We start from the raw sequence: 26,354 nt of genomic DNA, 5'->3' as shown, positions 1-26,354 counted from the left end.
AACCTCACCAATATTTCTAAAATAATTCACTCATTTTTGTCACCTAAAACAAGCAAAATTAAACTAGAAATAAGAAAAGAAACAAAATAATAAAGTGTATTTTCCCCACTCTACAATCTGATAATTTACACTGGCTTTGGTTATCTATTTATAGAGAAAATAGGACAAAAAACGTGTAAAATCGTGTACAAAATAGTGGGGGAAGTGACTAAAAAAGCTGATGAAAATGGGAAGTGGATGCTGGTGAAGTGGGGGACAAGCGCGTCAGACGCGTCAGGTGGCAGGCATGCGTCAGGGGGCAGTGGCGTCAGAACGTGTGTCAGCGTGGCAGGTGCGGATTGGACAGCGCGTCAGTCGTGTCAGCGTGGCGGCTGGCGGCTGAGCTTCTTTTTGGGCCTAGTTTTGGGCCATTTCATCTTCAAAAATGCCATTTTCTTCATAATTCTCTTCAATTTTAATTCTTTCTTTCTCCTTTCTTTTTCTTTGTGTCAAAAATATATTTTATTTCCTGAAAATTAACCACAAATTAAATTAAAATTAATATTTTTAAATATAAAATATATGACAATAAATCCATGAAAATATTAATTAAAACATAATTAATTTTACACTTTAAGATTAATAAAATTATATTTTTGAGCACTAATCAATGACCATATTAAGTTAAATATTATCATCAATTATTGATTGTATTTATGTTTGTTACTTATTTTTCTAGATTATATCTAAATGTCTCTTCTATATAATAAGTGAGTAGATAACAGAAATTCTTGGTTTTAACGGTTTGTTTTGTTAACTTTAACAGAATATTTAAATATTTAACAGGATACCTTTAAAGCTAACTTAAAAATATATATTTATCAATTATATTAATATAAAATCAAATATTATAAAATATCATTATTATAATAATATTTAATATAAAATTACATATGTAATAATTATATTAATATAAATTTAAATTTAAATTCAAATGTTATAAAATATCATTATTATAATAATTATATATAATACAAAACTAGATATTTAATAATTATATTAATATAAATTTAAATGTTATAAAATATTATTATAATAATAATATATAATCCTAATTTTTTACTATTAAAATATTATAAAATATTATTACAATAATAATATTTAATACAAAACTAGATATTTAATACTTATATCAATATAAATGTAAATATTATAAAATATCATTATAGTAATATATAATATATAATTTTTATTTTTATTAAAAAATTATCATTTATGTTTAAAAAAAATTATCATATTATATATATTTAAAAAAATTATAAAAAATATTTTGGTTTAATTTTTCATTTAATATATTGTCATTTTTATATATAATATTGTTTATTTATTTAAAATTTATATGAAAATAATACAAATATAATTAATAAATTTTATAAATAAAACTAAACAGCTTGTTTTAATCTAGTATAAATAAAAGTTCATTCTCATTTAAATAATAGACAAGAATTTCACTAATTCTTTACAACTGTCTATTAGTATAAATAAAAGTTCATTCTCATTTAGTCTCTTTATTTTCTTTTCTTTATAGGGAATATACTTATTTGGTACTCTGTGTTTCATTGAAATATAGTTTTAGTACCCTCTAATACAAAAAATTCCTAACGGGTACCCTGTATTTGTAAAATCAGTAAAAAAATGTACCTTCCACACAATTTTGGTCAATAATTTTACAATAATACCCAAATTACCCTCCATTTTAATTAATCAAATAGTTTTATTTATTTTTCATATTTTCAAATGTTTTAATATTATTTTCTAAAATAAAAACGGAAAAACTAATTAAAAATAATACTTTAATTTGTGATCTCCATGAGAAGTGGTCTCATTCGTTTTTTCTATCAAAAAACAAAAAACTCTAAAACGCTCTCACTTCTCCATGGTGCTAAGCTTGAATACAAGTGAATTTCTTCATTTTCTTTCTTCTTCTTCTCCATGCCTTAGGGATGAATCTCTCTTTCTTAATCTTCTCCATGCTCTAGGGCTGAATCTCTCTCCATTATTCATGTTTATGCCCTTCATGTCTATGCCCTAGGTTGTGTTAATACAGTATACTGATCGCATCAAATAGGGTGAAAGAATGTAACTATTTTGCTTGGTGGAACAAAGATTATTGGAATGAAGGAAATGAGAAGAAGATTGGGAGCAAGAAGAATCCATGGGATTCAAAGATGGTAGAACAGAGGAGAAAACTTGGAGGAAAAATTTGCCTTTGGAATTTTTATGCTTAAGAGTTTATATGTATTTTGTCTATTTTTTATGTTTTTGCTAGAGTTTATAACCTTGAAGATGTAAAATTCAGTTCAGAATTATGTTTGTAAAGTTGAGATTATTAATTTGGTTTTGTTTGTTTTTTTTTTTTTTTTTTGCTGGAATAATCCCATCAAACACAGGGATAAAGAGTTCTACAACCATAAACCAAACAAAAAAAATAAAAAATAGGACAACAAAGCAAATCAAAGTAAACTAAATAGACTCCATTATGGTTTTGTATTTTACAGAAAAGCTTAAATGTAATTTTAACATATGTAATTTTAAAATGAGAAGAAGTTGTAATTTGGTTTGGATCTGTTTGTGTTTCAGCATATGTAGTTGATTGTGTCCAAAACTCCCCATGATCAATGAATAAGCAGTTACAAAAGAAGAGATATAGAAAATGAACAAAAAAAATTGTAAAATTGCAAAATCACATTTATTGCTTCATTGCAATTTCCATGTGTTGGACCACAACCAATTGTGATATTAGTCTGTCAAAAATCTAGTAGTGTAGCTTGTCAAAATACAAAATAAACACTGCATCCAATATTTTTTTATTTACAAAATGAATTTAGTAAACTAGAATAACAAAAAATAGTGTAAAATGTAGTCAACTTGTATTCAAAATGTGTTGTGGTTGGTTGTGGATCTATTGAGTATCATGTGTTGAGAATAGGCCAACTGGTGTTGCAGTGGTGTGCATTTCTTCAGCAGTATGTTGCTCAAAATGGGTCATTGGAACCTGACAATAATGTAATGTAGTTGAATACCCCATATGAAAAATAAAAAATTAACATTAGGATCTAAATATTTTTACCTCAAATGATGTTGACCTTCCTCTGCCTTGGCCTCTCCCCCTACCTCTGCCTTGACCCCTGCCTCTTGTTGGCGATGCTTGTGGTTGAGATGGACCATTAGATGATTGTGTTTGTTCTGCATTTCCTTTGCCTCGACCAGTGCTCTTGCCTTTGCCTTTGCCCCTGCCTCTTGTTAGTTGTGCTTGTGGTTGAGATGGGCATGGTGATGGTTTCTTGCATGACCTTATTGTGGCCAAATTCATGGAAATTCTTACACTTTTTTGTGTTAGAAACACCCATTCTAGTTGGTTGCTTCTCTGACATAGGTGGCAAAGGTCTCTCCTCTCCTGCAACCCTTCTTCTATGATGCTTTTTAGGTCTCCCTGGTGGTTTTCTTACAACAGGTGGTAATAACTCCTCATCATCAAATTGAGGCCACATCGATTCATCAGGGATAGGATGAATGACATGCTCAAATGTCTTCCTCCACATTTCAGTAGTGAAGTATAAGAGCAATAAATGGCTATGTCAGCCCTGGTGGTGGTTATACAAGTAGCTGCATGAATACATGGTATTCCTCTTACCTGCCATTGGCCACAAATGCAAAAGAATTCATTCAGTTGAACAATACACATTTTTTTGTCCTAATCCACCTGAAATTCTTCTTTTCCAACCCTTGTTACTAATGCAAAACGTGCTCTTTTCTGGAGTTCTTGCACCTTCACATGGACTTTTGGAGTGAGCTTGTGCTCCCATCTGTCTGCTGTTGCTTTCCTTGCATCCATCATGGTTGTTTGTTGCATTCTTATACCCTCTAGCAACTCAATTGGGACCTTGTATCGATGGTCTTCTATCCAATCATTGAATGACTCGATAAAGTTATTGGTGAGATGTTCTACCTCACATTTGGATCAAACTTGCTCACTGTCCAATGCTTGAAGTCAATATTGCTCAACTAGACATGTGCCTCATGGTTGAATTCCTTAATCCGCTCCATTATTTGCTTGAAATTCTCAAAATTGGTTGTCTCACCTGCTGCCCAAAAGAGACCTTGAAGGTGTGATGTGCCAAACTTTTTTACCATGTTGTTTTCCAAATGAAAACAACAAAAATGATGCCCTGCATCTGGGATGTCTGTGATAGCCTCAATTAAACCCTACAAATATTTCCAATTAGTTGTAAGATTAAGCATCTACTAAAAGCATTTACAATAGAAAAAAATATACACAAAATAATTTGAAAGAAAACATTAACCTTTTGTCTGTCACTCATGATACACCATGGCTGGCCTTTATTATTATCTCCAATTTCGTTTCTCAACAGGTCCAAAAACCATTTCTGTAACGCCCTACTCCCTTAGAGCCGTCACTAAGTGTGTTTAAAATTGTGCCTCAACTCGCTAATCGAGGTTTTAAATAAAAAACGTGTAACTAAGCCATAATTAAAAGAAAACATTAGAGAAAGTAGATTTCATTGCTAATCATAAAATTTTACACTTGGGATCCCAAAACAAAGTTTAGAAAATATTTACAACACAAAACTGATCAGAGTCGACCGGACGACAAAACCTAAGTTCCCTTACAGACATCTCCCAAAAATCCCCTAGCTGTGGCAGCCAGGCTGGCCGGACATGTACACGCCGCCTCACGCCAGCTGTGCTCATGGTTGGTTGATCTTCTCTTTACCCTTACCTGCACCACAGAGCATCTGTGAGCCGAAGCCCAGCAAGAAAACCCAAAACAGATAACATATGGAAAATACAAGTCAAACATATAAACAGGCCACCAATGGCTAAACACATACGGCCTAGCTGCCCAGGCGTTTACCAAGCCCTAGGTTTGCGAACCACGCCGTGAGGATATCCCAGGTATCCTTTTAGGGACTCGCCCTGGCAACTCGCACCCCTCGTGCTCAACGTTGCTCCCGGCCCTTTGCCGTTCTCGGCCTTGCACTCAACGTGTCTGATGTCGTTTCCGGCCCCACGCCGTTCCCGATCTACACCGTTCCCGGCTCTTGCCGATCACACATATAATATCAAACACGATATAGCAACAAGCACAGAATTCAAACATATACAGACAAAGAGCCATGCTCAACAATTCTAGTATTTAGGGCTCGGCCCTGCATGTCATTTCCATTCAATATACTGGGCTCAGCCCTGCACACAAGCTCTAAGGGAACAGGGGTTTTCTTACCTGTGTTCCAAGCTTCCTGAGCACCGATACCCCGAGCACAGTCCGCTAACGTGAGCCTCGCCGAGATCCTAGTCACAACACATAATAATATCCGACCATCAAATTCCAACCCAACAAATAACCATAAACCGTAACCCTAACCTCCGGGATCTTGAATTCTATCAATCTGAATGATAAAATCCATCCCGAGCTTTCCCCTTAAAGTTCCCAAGTCAACAATATCATTGAATTCCTTACTGACACTAAGGGCCGCGGCCCCACCCCCCTAGAGCCGCGGCTAGCCTCAAAACAAAGGCTAGCTCTCCACTGACCAACACGCGGGCCGCGGCGCGCCCGAATTCCTTCAGCCTCCCACGACTGTGCGCGCATGCGGGCCGCGGCACACCCCTCCTAGGGCCGCGGCACTAACAGCAAACCCAGAATTTCCATCAACTTTTCATCCCTTCTTCAAGCCAATTATCACCAAAACCAAACTAAGACTCCTAAATATTCAACACAGTTACCCCAGCACAGAAACAACATCAAAACCTCATCAAAGCATGCTCCAAAACTTAGCTAAAACACCCAAAGATTAAGCAAGCTTAACTACATGCAAACCTCTAAACCAGCAGAAAATTAAAGACTAGACCTTAGTGTTTAAAGCTTACCTTGCTGAGCTTATTCCCAAAATTTTGATCCTCAATCCCAAAGCTTCAAGCCCCTAGAGTTTCCCAACAGAACCCCTTCAATTTCCCAAGCAATTCCTTTAAGCTTCTTTAAGTTTAGCCTTAGAGAGAGTGAAAGAGAGAGACAAAAAGCTATTTCTCAGTTCCAAGGAAGATATGAGTCGGTTTCCCTCAGTTTCTGTACAGTTCCATTTCATTTATTTGTTTTATATGACTTAAGTCTAAAGGTTACCTCAAGGCTCGGGGTACCAAAACGTCCCCGAGGGCAAAAATGGTAAATTCCCCAAATATTCCCGCCTAGACATTCTATCCTCAAATATATCTCCAAATATTTATTTCTATGTCCCGATAATCCCATAACTCAGCTAATACCAGAATTACCCCTCGACTCGCCCCGAGTCCGAATCTCAACCTCGTTGTCACTCCCTGGCTAACTGCTCCCCAGGACTGTCTCAGATCGCGTTGTACAGACATATCACACATATACAACATATATTTCATTTATCACATTTAACTCAATTAACATGCATCATAATCATATATACACATAGATTCACATATAAGCATATCGAAACCACTTATTGCCCTCCAGGCACACTAATCAAGCCCTAAGCCTGATTAGCAAATTCGGGTCGTTACAATTTCCAACTAGAGTTATTCTCGGCTTCTACAATTGCATAAGCAATTAGATAGAAGTGAAGATTGGCATCAAGCCCCACAGTAGAAAATAAGATGTCCTAGTATGGCCCTTTTAGATGACAACCATCTAAACCAAAAAATGGTCTACAGGCTGCAAAGAAACTAGTTTTCACACCTAAGTAGCAAATGAAAATTTTGTTGAACTGAGGCTTCATTATTTGGGCTGCCAAAATATCACCCTCCAAATTCTCATCATCTAGATTCTGCTCATCTGGAACTAGATTACTCTGTATAATAGCAGCACTCCCAGGGTTAGTTTTGTGAATCATAGCAGCATAATGCCTCAAATTTCCATATGAGCGAGCATAATCATAGCCCCCATCTTCTTTAGCTTTCTGTCTAGCTTTCCAAAGTTGCCTGTTTGTAGCTTCAATTCCAAAATGGTCTTTCAACTCTAGCCTCATCCTTTGCAAACTCATGTCAGGAGTTTTAGTTAAGGTACTAGACTTTTTGGCAATCCACCCTGATGTGGTTATCCTATTCTTCACAACACATTGACATTTATGCTTTGGATTGTAGGTCTTGATTATAAATTATATTCCATATGGAGATAAGGAAGCATGGATTCGCCATGTTCATCCTTTAGCTCTACAAATTGAAGTGATTCTATTGGAAGCATGTTTCACTTTACGAAGCTTGAATCCTTCTTGGATGGCAAAGTCTGGTCTACAATACTACAAACTGAAGTGATTCGCCATGTGCATCCTTTAGCTCTACAATACTGCCCCAAAGGCCTTGTGATCTTTAAATCTTTGCCACTGTCTAAGTAGTATTTTTCCATTCTCATATATGCCCTCATTCTCCGGTCTTGGCAGTTTACTATTAGGATCCACCAAATTTTCATTCCTTGACAGTCCCTTGTAATTCATGTGCTCAGCCTCATCACTGTCATAGTACTCTCCAAACCATGCCTCAATGTCAGAGTTGTCACAATATTTTTCTAAGTCAGAATTGTCCTCGTCATCAGATGAATTCTTATTCCTTCCTTTTCTCCACTCCAAGTCACTTTCATCTGTTGGACTTGACAGAGATTCCTCATTCACTTCACCTATGCTCATCTCATTTGGCATGCTAGATGCCCTTCGAGTTGCATATTTGAGCCTTCTAGGGGGCAGCACTTGATGATGCACCTAAGGTGAAATTTCCATATGGTGGAACCCCTGATGTGTCAATGCCCCCAAGGTCATATTGCATGAAATCATCGTCTATTGTGTCAATTTCTGCCAATTGATATTCATATGTATCAAATTCTGGGGCAACAAGGGGCATTGGTTCACTTTCATTAACTTCTGGTACAATAGGGGCCTGTTGTTGAATTTCAGGTGGCGTTGGTTCATTTTCAAGTGCTTCTGGTTGTGGTGTTGGATCAGCTGTTGCAGAAGTAGAAGCACATGTATGAACTATCCCTGGTTGAGCACAAATAAACACAATCACAAAGAAAAAATCAAATAAAAAACATTAACATTCTTTATAAATAGAGACATTTGAAGTTACACTTCGGAAACCCAAATGCAAAGAAAAGATCAAATTAAAAAAAAGAACTTTTTTCATATAATGATACAATGAAAGTTATATTTCAAAAACCCAAACAAACCAAATCAATAAATTATATTAAACAAAAGATATGGAGTACAGTGAAGATCCCAAATAGTTTTGTTTGATAAAGTGTTAAATTATGATATATATTCTATTTTAAAAAACATAACATATTGAACTTATTAGCATGCAGTGCAATAATCTTTGTAATACTTGGTTATTATATATCTACTATATATGGTTAGATTAGTACCAATAAGATGGAAGAGTTTATTATTCTTCTCCATCTCTACAATATTATTATATAATAAGGTAAACTATAAATGTATCCCTTGTTCGATTAAACAAATCAAATCATTAAACTATATTAAACAAAAACTCTTGGCTTATTAATAACTAAAAATTATGTAAGCATGATCATGCCTTGACAGTTGAACAATGATGAAATCTTTCAATTTGCTTATTCCCTAAACCCTTCAAGCAATATACATACATATATGGTATATGTAGTATATACGAAAATATACATATATATTCTCTAAATCCCTCAAACAATATATATGCATACATATATCCCATGTACTCATACACATACACGACATTTTGTTTACCCATATGATACATAATTACTATTAGGATCCACCATTCAAAGTCATAATTCCATTGATAAAATAAATACCCAGAAACTATAAGAAAGTACGAGAAAACTAATATGATATAGAGAAGGGGAAAAAACGAAAACACCCACTAACCTTTTGAAGACGACTACTACCATGACACAGTGGTGGCAATGGGTTTGGTGTCCGGTGGCCTTCTTTGCAAACCCAGGTGGGTTTCTCCATTTGTCTTCTCCGTTAGAGGTCACTCACTAAGTTCTCTCACTACCTTGCCTTGTAGGAGACGAAAAGTCTTATCTTTAGAAATTGTTCATTCCCGCTTGATTTAAATATATATTTTATTAAGTATTATTTTTAGTATGTGTTTCTGTTTTTTATTTTAGAAAATAATATTTAAACATTATTAAATAAAAAAATAATTTGATTAATTAAAATAGAGGGTAATTTGGGTATTATTAAAAAATGATTAACAAAAAATGTGTGGAATATACTTTTTCTTACTGATTTTACAAATACGGGTACCCGTACTAAAAGTATGTATCATTCCCTTCTTTATAAGAGTACAATACTTAAATTCGTTAAATAAAAGTATTTTTGACAAAATTTAGCGTGTGCCTCTCCAAGGTGGAATCTGTCGTCAGCGTCGTTTTTGTTTCAAACATTTTCTCTTATATTTCCCAGAGGAGGTAATGAATACAGACAGAGCAAAAATGAGTGCGACGATTGAATCGCTTTCGCTCTTAAACCCTAGCCGTAACACTGGTTCTTGGTTCTCTTTGAAGAAGGCGGTTCCAATGGCTTTGTCTTCCTCGCCGTCTGCTTTGCGGTTCGATCCACTGCTAAGAGCTCACAGTTGCCGACTATTTGCTGCGCCAACCAGAGGGCTAGGCTCTGTTTCAATTTTACAACATCGACAAATCTCCTGGACTCGTCCGCTGGTTGTATTTGCCGCTTCGCACGAGGATTCGGTAAGCCGACAATTTTGAGGTTTTATAACTATTTTGGGAATTTTCGAGTGTGAAATTTAATTGACGGTTTTCTTTAATGCTTGCCAAGTGTAATTGTTGTGGTTTTGTTTTTCTTCTGATTATTGATGTTAGTATGTTGGTCAATTTTTTGTAATTGTTCTTATGTTTTATTAAAGGACTTCTGTTCTTTTAAATTTAGGCTGAAGGGTAGTGTATCATTTTCATTGCGAGAAATTAAAAATTTTGTGTGGAAAAATCTTGATTCTCATATCTGCGTATTGAATTTCTTGCTGTTTAGTATATTGATCAATGACTTTTAAATTTCTTGTCTTTAAATTAAGCAAGGCGTTTTCTTCTTATGGAACTTAAGAAATAGATGTGGAATTTCTAGTTTCGTTTGTCCATGGTGTATCATTTTAAATAAATAAATAATTTTAATTTTTTAATGATAACTTTTGGAGCAGGGATTAATTGGTGGAAACTTGTATGAATATATATGATGAGGTTAAAAATGGTTGGTATGCTGAAGCTCTGTATTGTGGAGAAACTATTTAATTTGTTTGCAAAAGAAACTGCTTTCTTTTTTAATTTTAAAGTGATGCAAATAAAAAATTAAAAGTTAAATTATTGGAAACTAGTCGCTAATTAAGGATAGCATTGGGTGCACTTAATATTAAGCACATTATGGTGTATTAGTTTACACGTTCTTTCATTCTGATTCTACATGCTTGCTTGTATTGTGGTGAGCATTTGAATAAGGTTGTTTTGTCACATCAATATTCTTGATATTGCCAGAAGCATTCCGAAATTGAAGTGGAGAAGGAAAAGGATAATATAAAATTGGGAGCTGACGAATCTCAGGAAGCTTGGAGAGAGGCCTTAGCTTCTTTTAAAGAACAAGCTTTAAAGATTCAGGGTGTATCTCAGGAAGCATATGAGGTATACTCTAAGAAAGCTTTGGTTATTCTGAAAGAAACATCAGAGCAGTTGAAAATACAAGCCGATAAAGCAAAGTATGATCTGAGTGAGATAGTAAAAGAAATCAGTGAAGATGGCAAAGACTATCTTTCAACTGCTGCAGAACAATCTCCTGAAGTTAAGGAAATTGTAGAAACGTTCACTTTATCAACTGATGATCTGAGTGACATTTCAAAAATCCATGACTTCCGAGTTGGGATACCATATGGTATGTTAAGTTAAGATAAAACATTTGCTAGTCATAGCTTTCCTTATTTACATTTTCTCATCACAATTTATTTAGTGTGTTAATTTGGTTCAATTTGGGTTTGGGATGCATAAATGCAATGTGCAATTGCAGAAAAAATAGTTCTCTCTATCTTTATCTTACATGTATTATAATGAATGATTTATATCTATTCTCTTTTGCTGTGTATGAATTAAGGCAAAATGATAGGAAGACGTAATTTTTTTTTTCTTCCATGTCTTTCTTCTGTTATGCAGGTTTTGTTCTTTCTATTGGTGGATTTCTTGCCTTCATGGTAACAGGAAGCACTGCTGCCATTAGGTTTGGTGTTATTCTTGGTGGTTCTCTTCTGGCTTTAAGTGTTGTGAGTTTAAGATCACATAAGAAAGGAAAACCATCTTCTTTAGCTCTCAAGGGGCAAGTGGGTTAGTATATTATGTCTGTGTAATACTTGTTTTGTTATTTGAGATTTCTGTGTGTTTCTGTTGACGTTTGTTTAGGTTTAGTCTTGGTTAATATTGATTTTAATGCTGCAGCTATTGCAAGTATAATTTTTCTGAGGGAGGTACGTTTGCTGACACAGGTAAGAAGTTTTTAGGATTCTTAATATATTTTGTCATATACAACTTGTATTGATGGTATTCCAGGCTTCTAAAATTTTCTGTTTGTTCTTTTCCTCCATGCAGAGACCATCATTTATCAGTGTTTTAACATCGTTTGTCAGGTTATTATCTTATGTTTTTTTTTTCTATATAATTTTTTAGAACATTAATGCCCATCAATAATTCAATATTGTTAGATTTGAATCCTTTTATCCTACTTTTAATTCATCTACGGATTTTGTGCTATTACTTTTCAAGAGAGGATTTAATTGTTTGTGCCATTCAGAATCTGGGTTCTAGTTACTTTAGTTGTTCGGTCATTTTGTAATGTTCTTATCTTTTTCCTTAAGCTAAATACATCATGTACCACTATGCTAATACCACTTTGTCAGCCTGTTGCTTCTGAAATTTTCAAATCTGTCCTTCCTGTTTCTGCTTAGATAGTTATGTGACAGCTGCTTTCCTTGTGTAGCGGAACAGTGGGGGCTTTCTATGTCTACAGGATTTCACGAGATGGAGAACATGAACGAGGGTCAGACTTGGGAAAGAAGGCAGAGAGTTGAGTGTCATGGCATGGTAGGATAGTTTTATTAACACTACTTTTAATTTGGTTATGTCTATTCCTAGCTAGCACTTTGTGAACTCGCTCTCTTTGATAGTTGTGTTTTGTCCTTCGAAAGTAACTGTTTTTTTTTTTTGGCTTCAGGGTTGTTGAGTTTATTACAGTACGTACCTTAGATAAGAGCTCGGATTTGAGAAGGTAATGAATGTTTGATTGGAGAATGAGGCGTTACAGGATTTGTTGCTGTTAGTTTTTTTATTTTGTAATTTTATTCGTTTTGTTTTGGCCAAAGCAATAATATAGATGATGTTTGCAAGATACTGTCATATGCTTCCTTGGCACCTGGAAATGCAAGAACCCATGGTTTAGTATTTCCTCGGTGTTTGGCTCTTGATCTAGATGTTTTGGCATATAAAAAGAAAGTGGAAGACCGCAATGCCGAAAATTAAAAATGATAATCTCAGTGTTCCAACATTTTGAGGTTTTGGAAAAAGAAAAAGAAAAAGAAAAATACTTTGTGCTGTGGGCACTGCATGTGATGTGACTAAAATTGCATTAATTTCATTCTTTCACTTATATAAAATTGCTTGAAAGAGGGATAAGTTATTTGTCACCTTTCTATTGGACTTGTTCTTTGTGTTATATTTATATTTTATGAAAGTATCAATTAGGTGTTTGGCATACACTTAGATGATGTGTGTTTCAAATAAATTGAGGCAAAAGTGGAGTTCGTTTTACGGTGCTATTTTCTCACCCTCAAATATAGTGATTAACAGTTTTTACAGAAAAAAAATTAACAATTCACTGATCTTTCTAAGTTTGTAACATAAAATATATATGATTTGGGATTTGACGTATTCAACAATGTGTATTAAATTAGTAAAATGTTAAATTTTAGAGTGACGAGGTAAAATACCCTATTCTTTTTTCTATCAATTTTAACCGAATTGTACCAATTTTTTTTTGTACTTTTTTTCTTTCTCTTTGCGCTTTCTTGTTCAGCACTCTTTTGTAAATTATTCTCTCTATTTCTTTCTAAAGTCATCTCTACCACTATCTTCAATTCTTATTTTCTTATAATTTTAGAGATACTCTGAGATGGAAAGGATTATATGATTTGATTGTTATTAAATATAAAATGAACAAACTAGATACTAGAGTAATATTTATTGTTAAAATAAAAAATAAATAGCGAAAGGAATTCGTAGATTATTTTATTTTCTAAGAAGAAAGAATAAAAAATAGATTTTAATTCAATAAGCTCAAACTTTTATTTATTTTATATATATATTTTACTATTTTTTTGTAATAATATTAAAATAAATAAAAGTATGAGAAATAATTGAGGATTTTGGAAGCTACACTGAATAATATAAATGAATTTTATTAACTTGAATAAAAGTATAAATATTCAGGCTAATCTAGCTATTCTAGCCTTGCAAATTCATATTACAAGATAAATTCTTAGATAACAATACAAAGTAGCTTCAGAAGTCTTGTAGTATAGCTTGAGCTCTTTCTAAATTAAAAAGAAATAAAAAATCCACAAGATTCCTTCCCACCCCCTTTTGCCTGCAAAGGAAGAATCCATTTGAATTAAATTCAAAACAAGAACGGAATCCAACTCCATAGCATGGAGTGAAGGTGTGAAGAAATATGATGGTTCTGTTGAATTAACAAAGTCACAAAGCCAACAAGGGTAGAAGGCGCAACTCTTATAGTGAAATGGTATCCATGACGGTTCTGTTGTATATATTCCTACAGCACCAAATTCAGTTTTCTAATTAAATGCAGGTTTGACATGAAAAATAGAGTAAATAACTATGAAAAACATATTGTGTTGTTTATAATGACAGTAGTTGCAAAAGTAACATGAAAATGACATCCATAGTTTCACGAAGATGAGATGAAACATCTTCTAGCAACAAGAAAAGAATTGCTTCCCATGACCATGCCCAATTTATTGTTTCTTCACCCCTAGAAAACTTTAGTCAAATTATACTTGTTTGCAATCCAAAATGATTTTTCTGTTAGTGACATTATGAATTGGAAACAGATTAACCAAATTATTAATTGGAAACAATATGGCTACTGAGATCGTGTCAAGTCAAGCATGTAACTTTCCAAATGTGAGTGAGCTTTATTTTTGTTTAATGGAGCTTCTATACTGGCATTTCCCACAATGGCTACTTGTTTTGCATGAGAAACAGGCTTTGCGAATTGAACATACGTAAGGACATCTAACCAATCCTGTTTTTAATTCAATTCAATCTCATATACTCTTGCAAGGAGATTAAACATATAATAAGCTATATATTTAACAGCTTCATGTAACATATATAATTCCAAACTCATTTTTCTTCCATTATCTCATTCTGACATTCTTGCATAACAATAGTGTAGGAGAATAATTTTTTCTAATGATGTGGCAAAGTTGAAGAGATGAAGCACACCGTATTGATACAACAACAAAAGCATGGCTTATGGTTCAAAACAAATGAACGAAGAAATCAAAGCTTTTAATGAATGAAGAGCTAACAGCTCTAAAGGAATGAATGAATGAAGAGCTCAACATTCTTGATGAACGAAGAGCACATCACCCTAGGTGAACGAAGAGCTCAGCGCTCTTAATGAGCGAAGAGCTTAAAGCTCTGCACGAACATAGGAACTCTAAGTTCTGTAAGATGATAGTAAACGAAAAAGGCGGGGAAGCAGAAAATGAGGGAAAATGAGAAAATGAGGGAAAATGAGGAGGGAAGAGGAACTAGAAAGATTGAAACGTGGACCAATCAGAGAAAATCTTTCTAATTCCCCTGACTCGTTAATTTTCCTATAAATAGTAGACAATGGACTTATTTTGGGGAGCTTGAATTGATTGTTATTTGCTTGATTGAAAAGAGAGAATCATTGACTGATTTAAGCTTTATAGTGTCTTTTTCCAGATACTCCCCATTTGGTTCACTCTTTCAATTCAGTAAAAGGGCACATTTATGCTATTAGTTTAGCCAATAGAATGTGTAATGATACATGAAACTGCATCAAATGACAGCATAAAAACAAAGATCTTTCTAAATTGGGAAAGTTATTATTTTAGGAAGATTTTGACCTAATCAATTGGTGCTGTCTGTGGGAAATGAATAAGAAGTTGTGTGCCAATGAATCCCTGATAAAAAATATGATTGTTTATAACTCATTTTGTTTACTTAATGTTTTTGCATATTGTTAAGCAATATCAGTCGATGATCCTAAGAATCAATGGTGACTCGGTCAAGAGCTTAGCAAGATGAAGAAACTAGTTAGTCTCGACAAATTGATTACATATAGGCATTCTAGAAGATAATGCGGTATACACAGCAGACAAAAGAGCACGATTAAATAAGATTTTGATTAGCTGAAGAACAATGCTTGCGAGCTAATGAACTTCATCGGAAATGAATGGAAGAAGTGGAATCTTCGCAAGCAGAATTAGCCGCAGAACTGGCTTTGCTACGATAGGAGAAATGGAGTATAAAAAAGAAAACTGAGAACAGGTTTGCAAATCGTGACAAAGAAAGACATCTAGGCAATACTAATGGTTAACAATTTGATGTTGACAACGAGAAAAATGTAGCGAAGGAAGAAATTCAAAGATCAATACAAAAAGAGAAAGATAATGAAGTAAATTGATACGAACCACACCAACACTGTGATGAAACCCGACACCAAATATGGAACAGCCACCAAGAACAGACGAGATTGGAATGGAACCGCGACCCAATGCTTAGCCAAGCACGAACCTTGGTATGAGGAAGACGCCACAAACGGGGATGGGAATCCGTTTGATAAGTCGGATTGAACGCCACAAGGGATACCCTTGATAAGTTCGGATAGTCTCTTCAAGAACTCAAGAAGAAAACTCACAAATTTTCATTCAACATAATCTGATTTTTCCAAATGTTTTGGCAGTCCTTATAAGGACGAAAATTACATGAAAAGAAGACCCTTGGTCTTCCTAATGAAACCGAAAAATTAAGGACAGCCCCTTTGTCTTCCTAATGAAAACCGAAATTAAAGACAAGCTTTTGTCTTCCTCATGAAAACCGAAAAATAAAGACAAAAGGACTATTGGACTCACACAAGTCAAATGTTTGACTTATCACAAAATAAACAAAGACTAAAAAACGTGACTAAAATAAAAAGACTCATTAAGCTCCTAAACTCAGTCAACTTTGATGAGTAAGACAAGTCTTTGTTCTCCTTCAATGTTGACCACGGTCTCCTCTTGTTTTAGGACTTTGTGGACTAGGCTGTTAAGTTCTTCCTTGAATCTCTTGGCTCGTGCCCTCGTCACTGGACCAACTGGAACTTGACTTGATACTTGGGTCTTGGTGTCCTCATCATTCCCCCCCCCCTCTTTAGAAGGATTTGACCTCAAATCGTCACATGCATCAAAAGGACTCAAATCAGAATCATTAAAAGTAGCACTAACATTATACTCACCTGGTAAATCGAGTCTGTAGGCATTGTCATTGATCCTTTCAAGTACTTGAAATGGACCATCTCCTCGAGGTAGCAATTTTGAACGCCTTTGTGTTGGGAATCGCTCTTTCCTCATGCGTAACCATACCCAATCACCGGGCTCAAAAACCTGCTTATGACGACCCTTGTTAGCTTGCTTAATGTATTGTTCAGTCCTTCTCTCTATGTTGAGTCGCGCCCTCTCATGGATTTTCTTCACAAATTCTGCCTTCTTCTCGCCATCTAAATTCAAATGCTCAGAAACAGGTAAAGGTGATAAATCCAAAGGAGTTAGAGGATTAAAACCATAAACAATTTCAAATGGTGAAAATTTAGTAGCAGAATGCATTGAACGATTATAAGCAAACTCAACATGTGGCAAACAATCTTCCCAAGTCTTAATATGTTTACTTATGATAGCCCTCAACAAGGTGGATAGGGTCCTATTAACTACTTCTGTTTGACCATCGGTTTGAGGGTGACAAGTAGTAGAAAATAATAGTTTTGTCCCAAGTTTTCCCCACAATGTTTTCCAAAAATAGCTTAAGAACTTGGCATCCCTATCTGATACAATTGTTCTAGGCATACCATGTAATCTCACAATCTCCCTAAAGAACAAATCTGCAACGTTAGAGGCATCATCAGTTTTATGACAAGGAATAAAATGAGCCATCTTAGAAAATCTGTCTACAACCACAAAGATTGAATCCCTCCCACGCTTACTTCTAGGTAAACCCAACACAAAATCCATTGAAATGTCAACCCAGGGTGAACTAGGGATAGGTAGGGGTGTGTAAAGGCCATTTGGCTGAACTCTTGATTTAGCTTGCCTACAAGTGACACATCTACCACAAATTCGCTCAACATCTCGTTTCATGTGGGGCCAAAAGAAGTGCTCTTGCAACATAGCTAGGGTCTTAGCAACTCCAAAATGTCCCATCAACCCTCCCCCGTGGGACTCTCTAACTAGCAAATCTCTCACAGAACAATTAGGTACACACAACCTATGCTCCCTAAACAAGAAACCCTCATGCCTATAAAATTTTCCGTCAGCAGACTTTTCACAAACAGCATAAGTTTCCCCAAAATCATGGTCAGCAGAATACAACTCCTTTATGTGTTCAAACCCAAGAAATTTAGCATCAAGAGTAGAGATTAGGGCATACCTGCGAGAAAGGGCATCAGCAACCACATTCTCCTTACCTTGTTTATAGCGAATGACATAAGGAAATGTCTCAATGAACTCAACCCATCTTGCATGTCTCTTGTTGAGCTTGTGTTGGCCTTTCAAATGTTTCAATGATTCATGATCTGTGCGAATCACAAACTCCTTTGGCCACAAATAGTGCTGCCATGTTTCTAAAGCACGCACTAGTACATACAATTCTTTGTCATAGGTGGGGTAATTGAGGGCAGCCCCACTTAGCTTTTCGCTAAAGTATGCAAGCGGTCTCCCATCCTGCATAAGAACAGCGCCAATACCTATTCCAGAAGCATCACATTCAACTTCAAAAGTGTTAGAAAAGTTAGGCAAAGCAAGTAAAGGAGCATGAGTAAGCTTGTATTTCAGTAGCTGAAATTCCTCCTCTTGAGCTTCACCCCATTTAAATATCACATTCTTTTTGATAACTTCTGTAAGTGGTGCGGCGATGGTGCTAAAATTTTTCACAAACCTCCTGTAGAAGCTAGCAAGTCCATGAAAACTTCTAACATTACCTATAGTTGTAGGGGTCGGCCACTCTTGGATGGCTTTGATCTTTTCTTCATCCACCTGAATACCTGTAGCACTTACAACAAAGCGTAGGAAAACAAGCTTATCGGTGCAGAAAGTACACTTACTGAGGTTAGCATATAAACTCTGTTTCCTAAGAACATCCAAAACAGAATGCAAATGCAAAACATGGTCATGCAAATTCTTACTATAAATAAGAATATCATCAAAATACACAACCACAAATTTTCCAATGAAAGCACGCAATACATGATTCATTAAGCGCATGAAAGTGCTAGGTGCATTAGTTAGTCCAAAAGGCATGACTAACCACTCATACAATCCATGTTTAGTTTTAAAAGCAGTTTTCCACTCATCCCCTTCTTTCATACGTATCTGATGATACCCACTTTTAAGATCAATTTTGGAAAACACACAAGAACCATGCAATTCATCTAACATGTCATCTAAACGAGGAATGGGATGTCGATATTTTACCGTTATATTGTTGATGGCTCGACAGTCAACACACATCCTCCATGTTCCATCCTTCTTGGGAACTAGAATCACTGGAACAGCACAAGGGCTCATGCTTTCTCTCACATGCCCTTTCTCCATCAATTCTTCAATTTGCCTTTGCAATTCCTTTGTTTCATCAGGATTACTTCTGTAGGCTGGTCGGTTTGGGATGGAAGCACCTGGAACAAATTCAATTTGATGTTCTATTCCTCGAACAGGTGGCAATCCATGTGGTACTTTCTCAGGAAACACATCCTCAAATTCCTGCAAAATAGACACAACAACACTTGGCAGCGAAGAATCAAGTTGGTTAGTATTTAAAAGAGCCTCCTTATACATGAGTAAAATCATGGGCTGTTTTGTACACAATGCTCTCTTAACCTCACTTTTTTTTGCATAAAAATTATTTTGTTTTCTCTCACTTGATTCCACACTTTTCTCTCTTTGTCTCTCTTTTTCCTTACTCTCATTCATCTTTTCACTCTCTTTGTGCTCACTCATTTTCTTTTTGTCACTCAATTTTTGCAACCTCACTTGATCTTCATACACTTGCTTTGGTGTCAAAGGCGCTAGAGTGATTGTTCGTTGACGGAATGTGAATGAATACTTGTTGGTGAAGCCGTCATGCTGCACCCGCCGATCAAATTGCCAAGGCCTTCCTAGAAGGAGGTGTCCAGCTTGCATGGGAACCACATCACACAACACCTCATCTTCATACTTGCCAATTCGAAATGAGACTAGCACCTGTTTTGTAACCCTCACTTCACCACTATCATTCAGCCATTGCAATTTGTATGGACAAGGATGCCTAAGCGTTGTAAGCCCCAGCTTGGCAACCATGGAAGCACTAGCAACATTAGTACAACTACCTCCATCAATAATGACACTACATACCTTGTCTCTCACATGACAACGAGTGTGAAAGATGTTCTCTCGCTGCACCTCTTCTTCCTCTTCTTTTGCTTGCAAATTCAGGACTCGCCTTGTGACTAGTGCAAGCATCTCACCAGATTCTGGTCCATACTCATTGTCAGAAGCATCTTCCAATGGTGGCATGTCAGCAAGATCATCTTCATCTTCAGAATCTATCTCTCCACTTTCTCGAATCACCATGACTCTCTTGTTTGGACACTGGCTAGCTATGTGTCCTCGCCCCTGACATTTGAAACACCTTATCTCACTAGAATGAGACTTAGTAGGAGTTGTTTTACCTTGAGGTGGTGTGGCTGTGGTGGCTGGTTTTGGTGTAGATGATGAAGTGGGTTGGTCTTCTTTCTTTGGATAGTTCGACCTCCAAGGTGTTGTACTGGGATTGTGTGGGCTCGGTCTTGACCTCGAACTTGAACTACCCTTCTTGAGCTGCCTCTCAACTTTGATTGCCATATGAACCAAATCCTCCAATTCCACATAATGGTGTAGCTCGATTGGGTCAGCAATCTCTCGGTTCAACCCATTCAAAAACCTTGCCATGGTTGCCTCCCGATCCTCTTCAACATTGGCTCTAATCATAGCCATTTCCATCTCCTTGTAATACTCATCAACACTTCTGTAGCCCTGACGAAGACCCTGCAACTTAAGGTAGAGATCTCGATAATAATGAGGTGGTACAAACCGTCGCCTCATCACCCTCTTCATGGCCTCCCATGTGTCAATAGGACGATCTCCACTCCGCCTCCTGTTGATGCACAACTGATCCCACCAAACAATAGCATAATCAGTAAACTCAATGGCAGCAAGTTTTACCTTCTTCATGTCAGAGTAGTTGTGACAATCAAAAACTAGCTCCATTTTCTTCTCCCACTCAAGGTATGCTTTAGGATCACTCTTCCCCTGAAATGCTGGGATTCTCATTTTGATATTCCCCAAATAATTATCTACCTGGTTCCTATCTTCTCTATTCCCACCATACCTCCTATGGTTACCCGCCGACATCCTATCAAACTCATCATCAGAAACTACCCCTTCTAAATCCCCCTCATTCTCATCCTCCCTTTGGTGTACCCTACCCCTCCTTGGTCTCCGTTGTGCCCCCTCTTCTACCCTATCCAACCGCTCATGTATTTGCTCACACTCCTCCCTCAACATCCTCCTCATCTCCCCCATTAAAGCTTCAATTTGTAGATTTGGAACTGTAGGTGGTGGAGCGTCATTGTCTGCATTTCTTTCTGTATTTTGTGACATGATGGAGAATCTGCAAAACAATAAGGTTAGACAATTATAGAAAGGACCTCACTGCACTCCCTCACGTGTTTCACTCAAAGAAAATGGTCACTCAAGTACACTCGTGTTTGCACTCAATGATGGCTTTTACCCTCAAATAAGCTCACACCTCTGCCTTTTTCCACTCTATTTCCTTCTTTAAGCTATTTGAAAACTAATGAAACGGTGATATGGAGTATTCAAGCAGCAAATCCAACCAAACAAATCAAACGAAAACCGATGAAAAAGTGGCGAAAGATTTTTGGAACGCTTGTGTGGGGTTTTGGTAAAAAGGCCTCTAGACCATGGGGAACAAGAATAGAACAAAATTTTTTAAGAGAGGTTTCCAGACTTTTTTTTTTTTTTTTTTTTTTTAGGTTCGGATCCCTTTGAATTTTTCTTCTTCTTTCTTTTCTTTCCCTTTTTTTTTTTTTTTTAACCTCTCAAATTTGAGAAACCAGATACAAATTTCTGAAAAGGAGAGAAAAAAAATGAATACCAAAGAGCCAACCCGAAATCAAACAATCTGAGTTACTAACACAGATTCAAGAACAAACTAATCTGTGAAAACCAATACTCCCAATACAATCTGTGATTCAAGAACACTTCCCCAATAACATAAAAAACAATCGGTGATTCACCCAAAACAGAATACCAAAAACAATCCCAATTACAGAAAACCTAAATAGACTTGCATCACTATAACAATTTCGAATTTCTCCCAAATAAAAGGAAACAAAATTTCAATCAGTGGCACTATAACAATCGGTGGTACACTCCCAATAACAGAGAACAAATATTCCCAAAAATAACAACCCAAAATAGAAAAGGACCAATCAATCCGTGGCACTATCACAAAGTAAACAATTGACTCAATAACAATCTCAGATTTTCACAAAGGAAACAAGGATTTTCCCAAACTCAATAACAATTTCAGTTGATTAGTTTCGGATTTTAAGGGATTTCACAAAGAACTAATGTAAACAAGGAAATAAGATCACGATTTGAACAAAGAAACAATCTGGAATAAAGAGATTAACTAAAATGGTTTCGGATTTTTAGAAGGAAAACAAGAACAAAGTCTAAGAAAATCAAGAACACGAATAGATAGATTTTTTTTTTTGATTTCAGAAACCCTAAAATTGAAATACGAATAGAATAGAAACACAAATGAAAGAATAAAAAGGATAGGCCAAACCGAATGATCCTAATTCTCTGATACCAACTGATACGAACCACACCAACACTGTGATGAAACCCGACACCAAATATGGAACAGCCACCAAGAACAGACGAGATTGGAATGGAACCGCGACCCAATGCTTAGCCAAGCACGAACCTTGGTATGAGGAAGACGCCACAAACGGGGATGGTAATCCGTTTGATAAGTCGGATTGAACGCCACAAGGGATACCCTTGATAAGTTCGGATAGTCTCTTCAAGAACTCAAGAAGAAAACTCACAAATTTTCATTCAACATAATCTGATTTTTCCAAATGTTTTGGCAGTCCTTATAAGGACGAAAATTACATGAAAAGAAGACCCTTGGTCTTCCTAATGAAACCGAAAAATTAAGGACAGCCCCTTTGTCTTCCTAATGAAAACCGAAATTAAAGACAAGCTTTTGTCTTCCTCATGAAAACCGAAAAATAAAGACAAAAGGACTATTGGACTCACACAAGTCAAATGTTTGACTTATCACAAAATAAACAAAGACTAAAAAACGTGACTAAAATAAAAAGACTCATTAAGCTCCTAAACTCAGTCAACTTTGATGAGTAAGACAAGTCTTTGTTCTCCTTCAATGTTGACCACGGTCTCCTCTTGTTTTAGGACTTTGTGGACTAGGCTGTTAAGTTCTTCCTTGAATCTCTTGGCTCGTGCCCTCGTCACTGGACCAACTGGAACTTGACTTGATACTTGGGTCTTGGTGTCCTCATCATAAATGATTGAAAGAGAACATACGGTATAACGACAGAGCTTGTCCACTATGCCTGTTGTACCATCTGACTAGAAGGAGCAAATGATGAAAGAAGTAATGGAAAAAATGAATGGTGTGGGACTTCGAAGTTCAGTAGATCTGGCCAACGAAGTTATCCATAGAATTTTCAATTCTCTATTTGTTGAGTGGATCACGAATCAACCAAAACTGAAAGAATTTGTTATGCCAAACTTCGTCCCGTTTGATGGAAGTACTAGTCCTTCAAATCACATTCTGCAATTTCAGCAAAAAATTGCATTGGAAAGAGACATTGATGCTATGCAATGTAAGGCATTTGCCACCACTTTAACCAAATCCTCTCTGAGGTGGTTTAAACACTTGAAGCCAAACTCGATCAACTAATTTGTTGAGCTCGGAGAACAGTTTGTGCAGCAGTATGGGGAAATATTGAGACATAAAAAATGATGGGAGATTTATACTCAATTCAGCATGGCATAAATGATCATTCAAAAACATACATAAAGAGATATCTGAAGTTGGTGCATCAGATTAAAAATGTCGACAAAGTGATAGCAACCAACCTATTTCGAGAAAGGTTACAGAAAGGATCAATTTTGAGTGAGAAAATATACTTGAATCCCCCAAGGGACTTGAGTGATATATAGAGCCGAGCAGAAGGGGTATTCAAAATATTGGAGATCAGAGAAGATGAAGCAAAAAGATCTGCTCTGATTACAAAACCTTTAAAAGGGAATCTGCTGTATAATGAAAGGAGAGACAAGACGAAGTCAAAGCATCCCCAATCGCAAAGAGGTGGGAACAAACAGATGAGAAGTGAAAATGATCATAAATATCCGCATAAAGAAACCAATGTCTCGATTGAGCAGATCTATAATGAGAACAAGGAAAAGCCTACATGGAGGGAGTCATTCAAGATAAGTTTGCCATAGGAATGGAGAGACTAGAACAAATTTCGCTCATTCCATAAAGATGTTGGGCACACTATAAAAGAATGCCAATCTTTGTATAATCAAGTCCAACAGATATTGCGAGCTGGAGGGTTCTCGCAGTACATTAAAGCAGTCCCAAATGTAGTGAAGTCTCCAGCCCAGTTACCGAATAATAAGAGTGCCCACAGTGCAACGCAACTGAGGATAAGGAAAAATAACCTGTAAAACCAATCTTGATGATATACGGATATGCAGAACTGTCCTTGGAAAGAGAAGCTGCACTATGTTCATATGGGCCGTGATGCTTGAAGAACAGGGTCGCGGCTTGGGCTTGTGAACCCAGTTTTTCCCCACATATTCTCAAGCTAACATCATCAATTGACACCTAAATCAATCCCTAAATCAGACTTTATTCTATAATTCATGTCCAGGAAATATCAGTAATATAACCACCCTAAAACTTATCCCATAAACTCATCAAAACTAAAAATCAGACCCTAAGTTTATAACTCAAGAAAACCTCTAAGTACAGCGGAAATACTAACAAAAATCAGAATGAAATCCTTACCTCAAATCGGACCCAGAGCTAAATCCCCAACACCTCCAGCTTCAAATCCTCAACTCCTAGCCCCAAATTCTGAGCTTTTCCTTCAAATTTTCCAAAAACCCTCTAAGCCACCAAGAGAGGGAGAGAGAGCAGATTAGAGTGAGAGAGAGAGAGAGAGAGAGAGAGAGAGAGAGAGAGAGAGAGTGTTGTGTGTTCTTTCTAGTGTTTTGTTCTTTCTATAGAGTTCCTAAGGGTTAAGTCTATCCCTTTCCAAAAGATTAAAATGACCAGATTGCCCCCTGAATTAACCCTTAGCTCTTTTAATACCACCAAGGGAAATTCCGTCATTTGCCACATTCCCTCTAACTCCTCGAGTATTCCTATAAATCCTCAATTAATCCCGACATACCCAAATAAGCGCTAAATAGCTACCCGTTACCCAGTAAATTCCGAACACACACTATGTTCCCAAAATACCCCTAGGCTCACTACGAACCGGGTATTCATCCCCGTTTTGACTATTATGCTAGTCCCCTCCCTAGGACCATCTCGGTCCACATATCACAGATATATCTCCACAATACTGTGGTCTTAAGCACAACACACACATAATCACATTTACGCCCTCAACAAGCCAAAATTACAAATATGCCCTTATTAACAAGAACGGACCCACATGCATATTTAATTCACCTAAGCATGCATATCTAGTCATTTAATCATTTAATTCAAGTAATCACATATTGATACACATATTTACCCCATTAAATCAATTATTACCCTCCCGGCATGCTAATCAAGGTAGTAAGCCTTATTAGCAGATTTGTAACATTACAACTATCCTTTCATTACATAAATTTCATCCTCGAAATTTACTTGAATAGCTCGAGATATCGATCCCGCATATCAGACTCAAGCTCCCAAGTTGCTTCCTCCACCTTGTTGTTTCTCCATAACACTTTCACTAAGGCAATGGTCTTGTTCCGCCAGACTTTATCCTTCCAGTCTAAGATCTGAAATGGCTTCTCCTCATAAGACAAATTCTAATCCAACTCTAGGTTTTCATAACTCAACATATGTGTAGGATCTGATACGTACTTCTGTAGCATGGACACATTAAATACGTTGTGAACCCCTGATAATGCTGGAGGCATAGCCAATCTGTAAGCTACCTCTTCGACCCATTCCAGAATCTCAAAGGAGCCAGCAAATCTAGGACTTAACTTGCCTTTTAATCTAAATTATTTCACTCCTCTCAAAGGAAAAACTCTAAGGAATACATGATCACCAACTTGAAACTCTACAATCTTGCGTTTCAAGTCTGAGTAACACTTCTGTCTACTCTGGGAGGCGAGCATTCGAGCTATAATTTTCTCAATTGCCTCATTAGTCCTTTGAATGGTCTCAGGACCTAAGTACTTCCTCTCACTCATCTTATCCTAATGAATGGATGATCTGCATTTCCTTCCGTACAACATCTCATACATAGCCATTCCAACAGTTGCCTGATAGCTATTATTATAAGAAATCTCAATCAAAGGGAGATACTCCAAGATCCCCCAAAGTCCAGCACACAGGCCCGTAACATATCCTCCAGCATCTGAATTGTCCTCTCAAACTGTCCATATGTCTGAGGATGATAAGCGGCAAGGAACCACAACTGCGTGCCCATAGCCTTCTGTTGGCTCTCCAAAAACTTAGAGGTGAGGGTGGGGTTTAGATACTATCAACCTTAGAGCCCCATGGAGTCGCACAATCTCCTTTACATACAACTCAACAAACTGCTCCACCGTATAAGTCGTTATAATAGGCAAAAAGTGGGCTGATTTGGTGTACTTGTCCATAATCACCC

The 26,354-nt window shown here is 36.4% G+C and overlaps 1 protein-coding gene and 1 long non-coding RNA gene across 4 annotated transcripts; one reads left to right on the top strand and one right to left on the bottom strand.

The window, feature by feature from the left end:
* The first annotated feature begins 9,405 nt into the window (after positions 1 to 9,405).
* Positions 9,406 to 12,671, top strand: LOC133777504 (protein FATTY ACID EXPORT 3, chloroplastic). 3 transcript variants are annotated; one of them, XM_062217148.1, is made up of 7 exons: positions 9,408 to 9,769; positions 10,565 to 10,955; positions 11,231 to 11,398; positions 11,510 to 11,556; positions 11,660 to 11,697; positions 12,048 to 12,151; positions 12,282 to 12,671. In XM_062217148.1, exons 1-6 carry the CDS (start codon positions 9,491 to 9,493, stop codon positions 12,136 to 12,138), a joined length of 1,014 nt encoding a protein of 337 aa, XP_062073132.1. In that variant the 5' UTR covers positions 9,408 to 9,490; the 3' UTR covers positions 12,139 to 12,151; positions 12,282 to 12,671. The 3 variants fall into 3 exon arrangements, 1 of the variants encoding a protein (XP_062073132.1); XR_009868622.1 differs by lacking the exon at positions 11,660 to 11,697 and having other exon boundaries at positions 9,406 to 9,769; positions 11,510 to 11,538; XR_009868621.1 differs by lacking the exon at positions 11,660 to 11,697 and having other exon boundaries at positions 9,406 to 9,769.
* An 834-nt stretch (positions 12,672 to 13,505) lies between these two features.
* Positions 13,506 to 24,712, bottom strand: LOC133777503 (uncharacterized). The gene is made up of 2 exons (XR_009868620.1): positions 24,524 to 24,712; positions 13,506 to 13,895 (listed from the first exon to the last, which is right to left on the bottom strand). It is a non-coding gene; the product is annotated as an uncharacterized LOC133777503 (long non-coding RNA).
* Between the last annotated feature and the right edge of the window lie 1,642 nt (positions 24,713 to 26,354).

Source organism: Humulus lupulus, chromosome 5 (assembly GCF_963169125.1).
Source record: "Humulus lupulus chromosome 5, drHumLupu1.1, whole genome shotgun sequence".
NCBI lineage: Eukaryota > Viridiplantae > Streptophyta > Magnoliopsida > Rosales > Cannabaceae > Humulus > Humulus lupulus.
The sequence above is the reverse complement of the archived record's forward strand: the minus strand, read 5'-3'. Positions and strand labels throughout refer to the sequence as shown.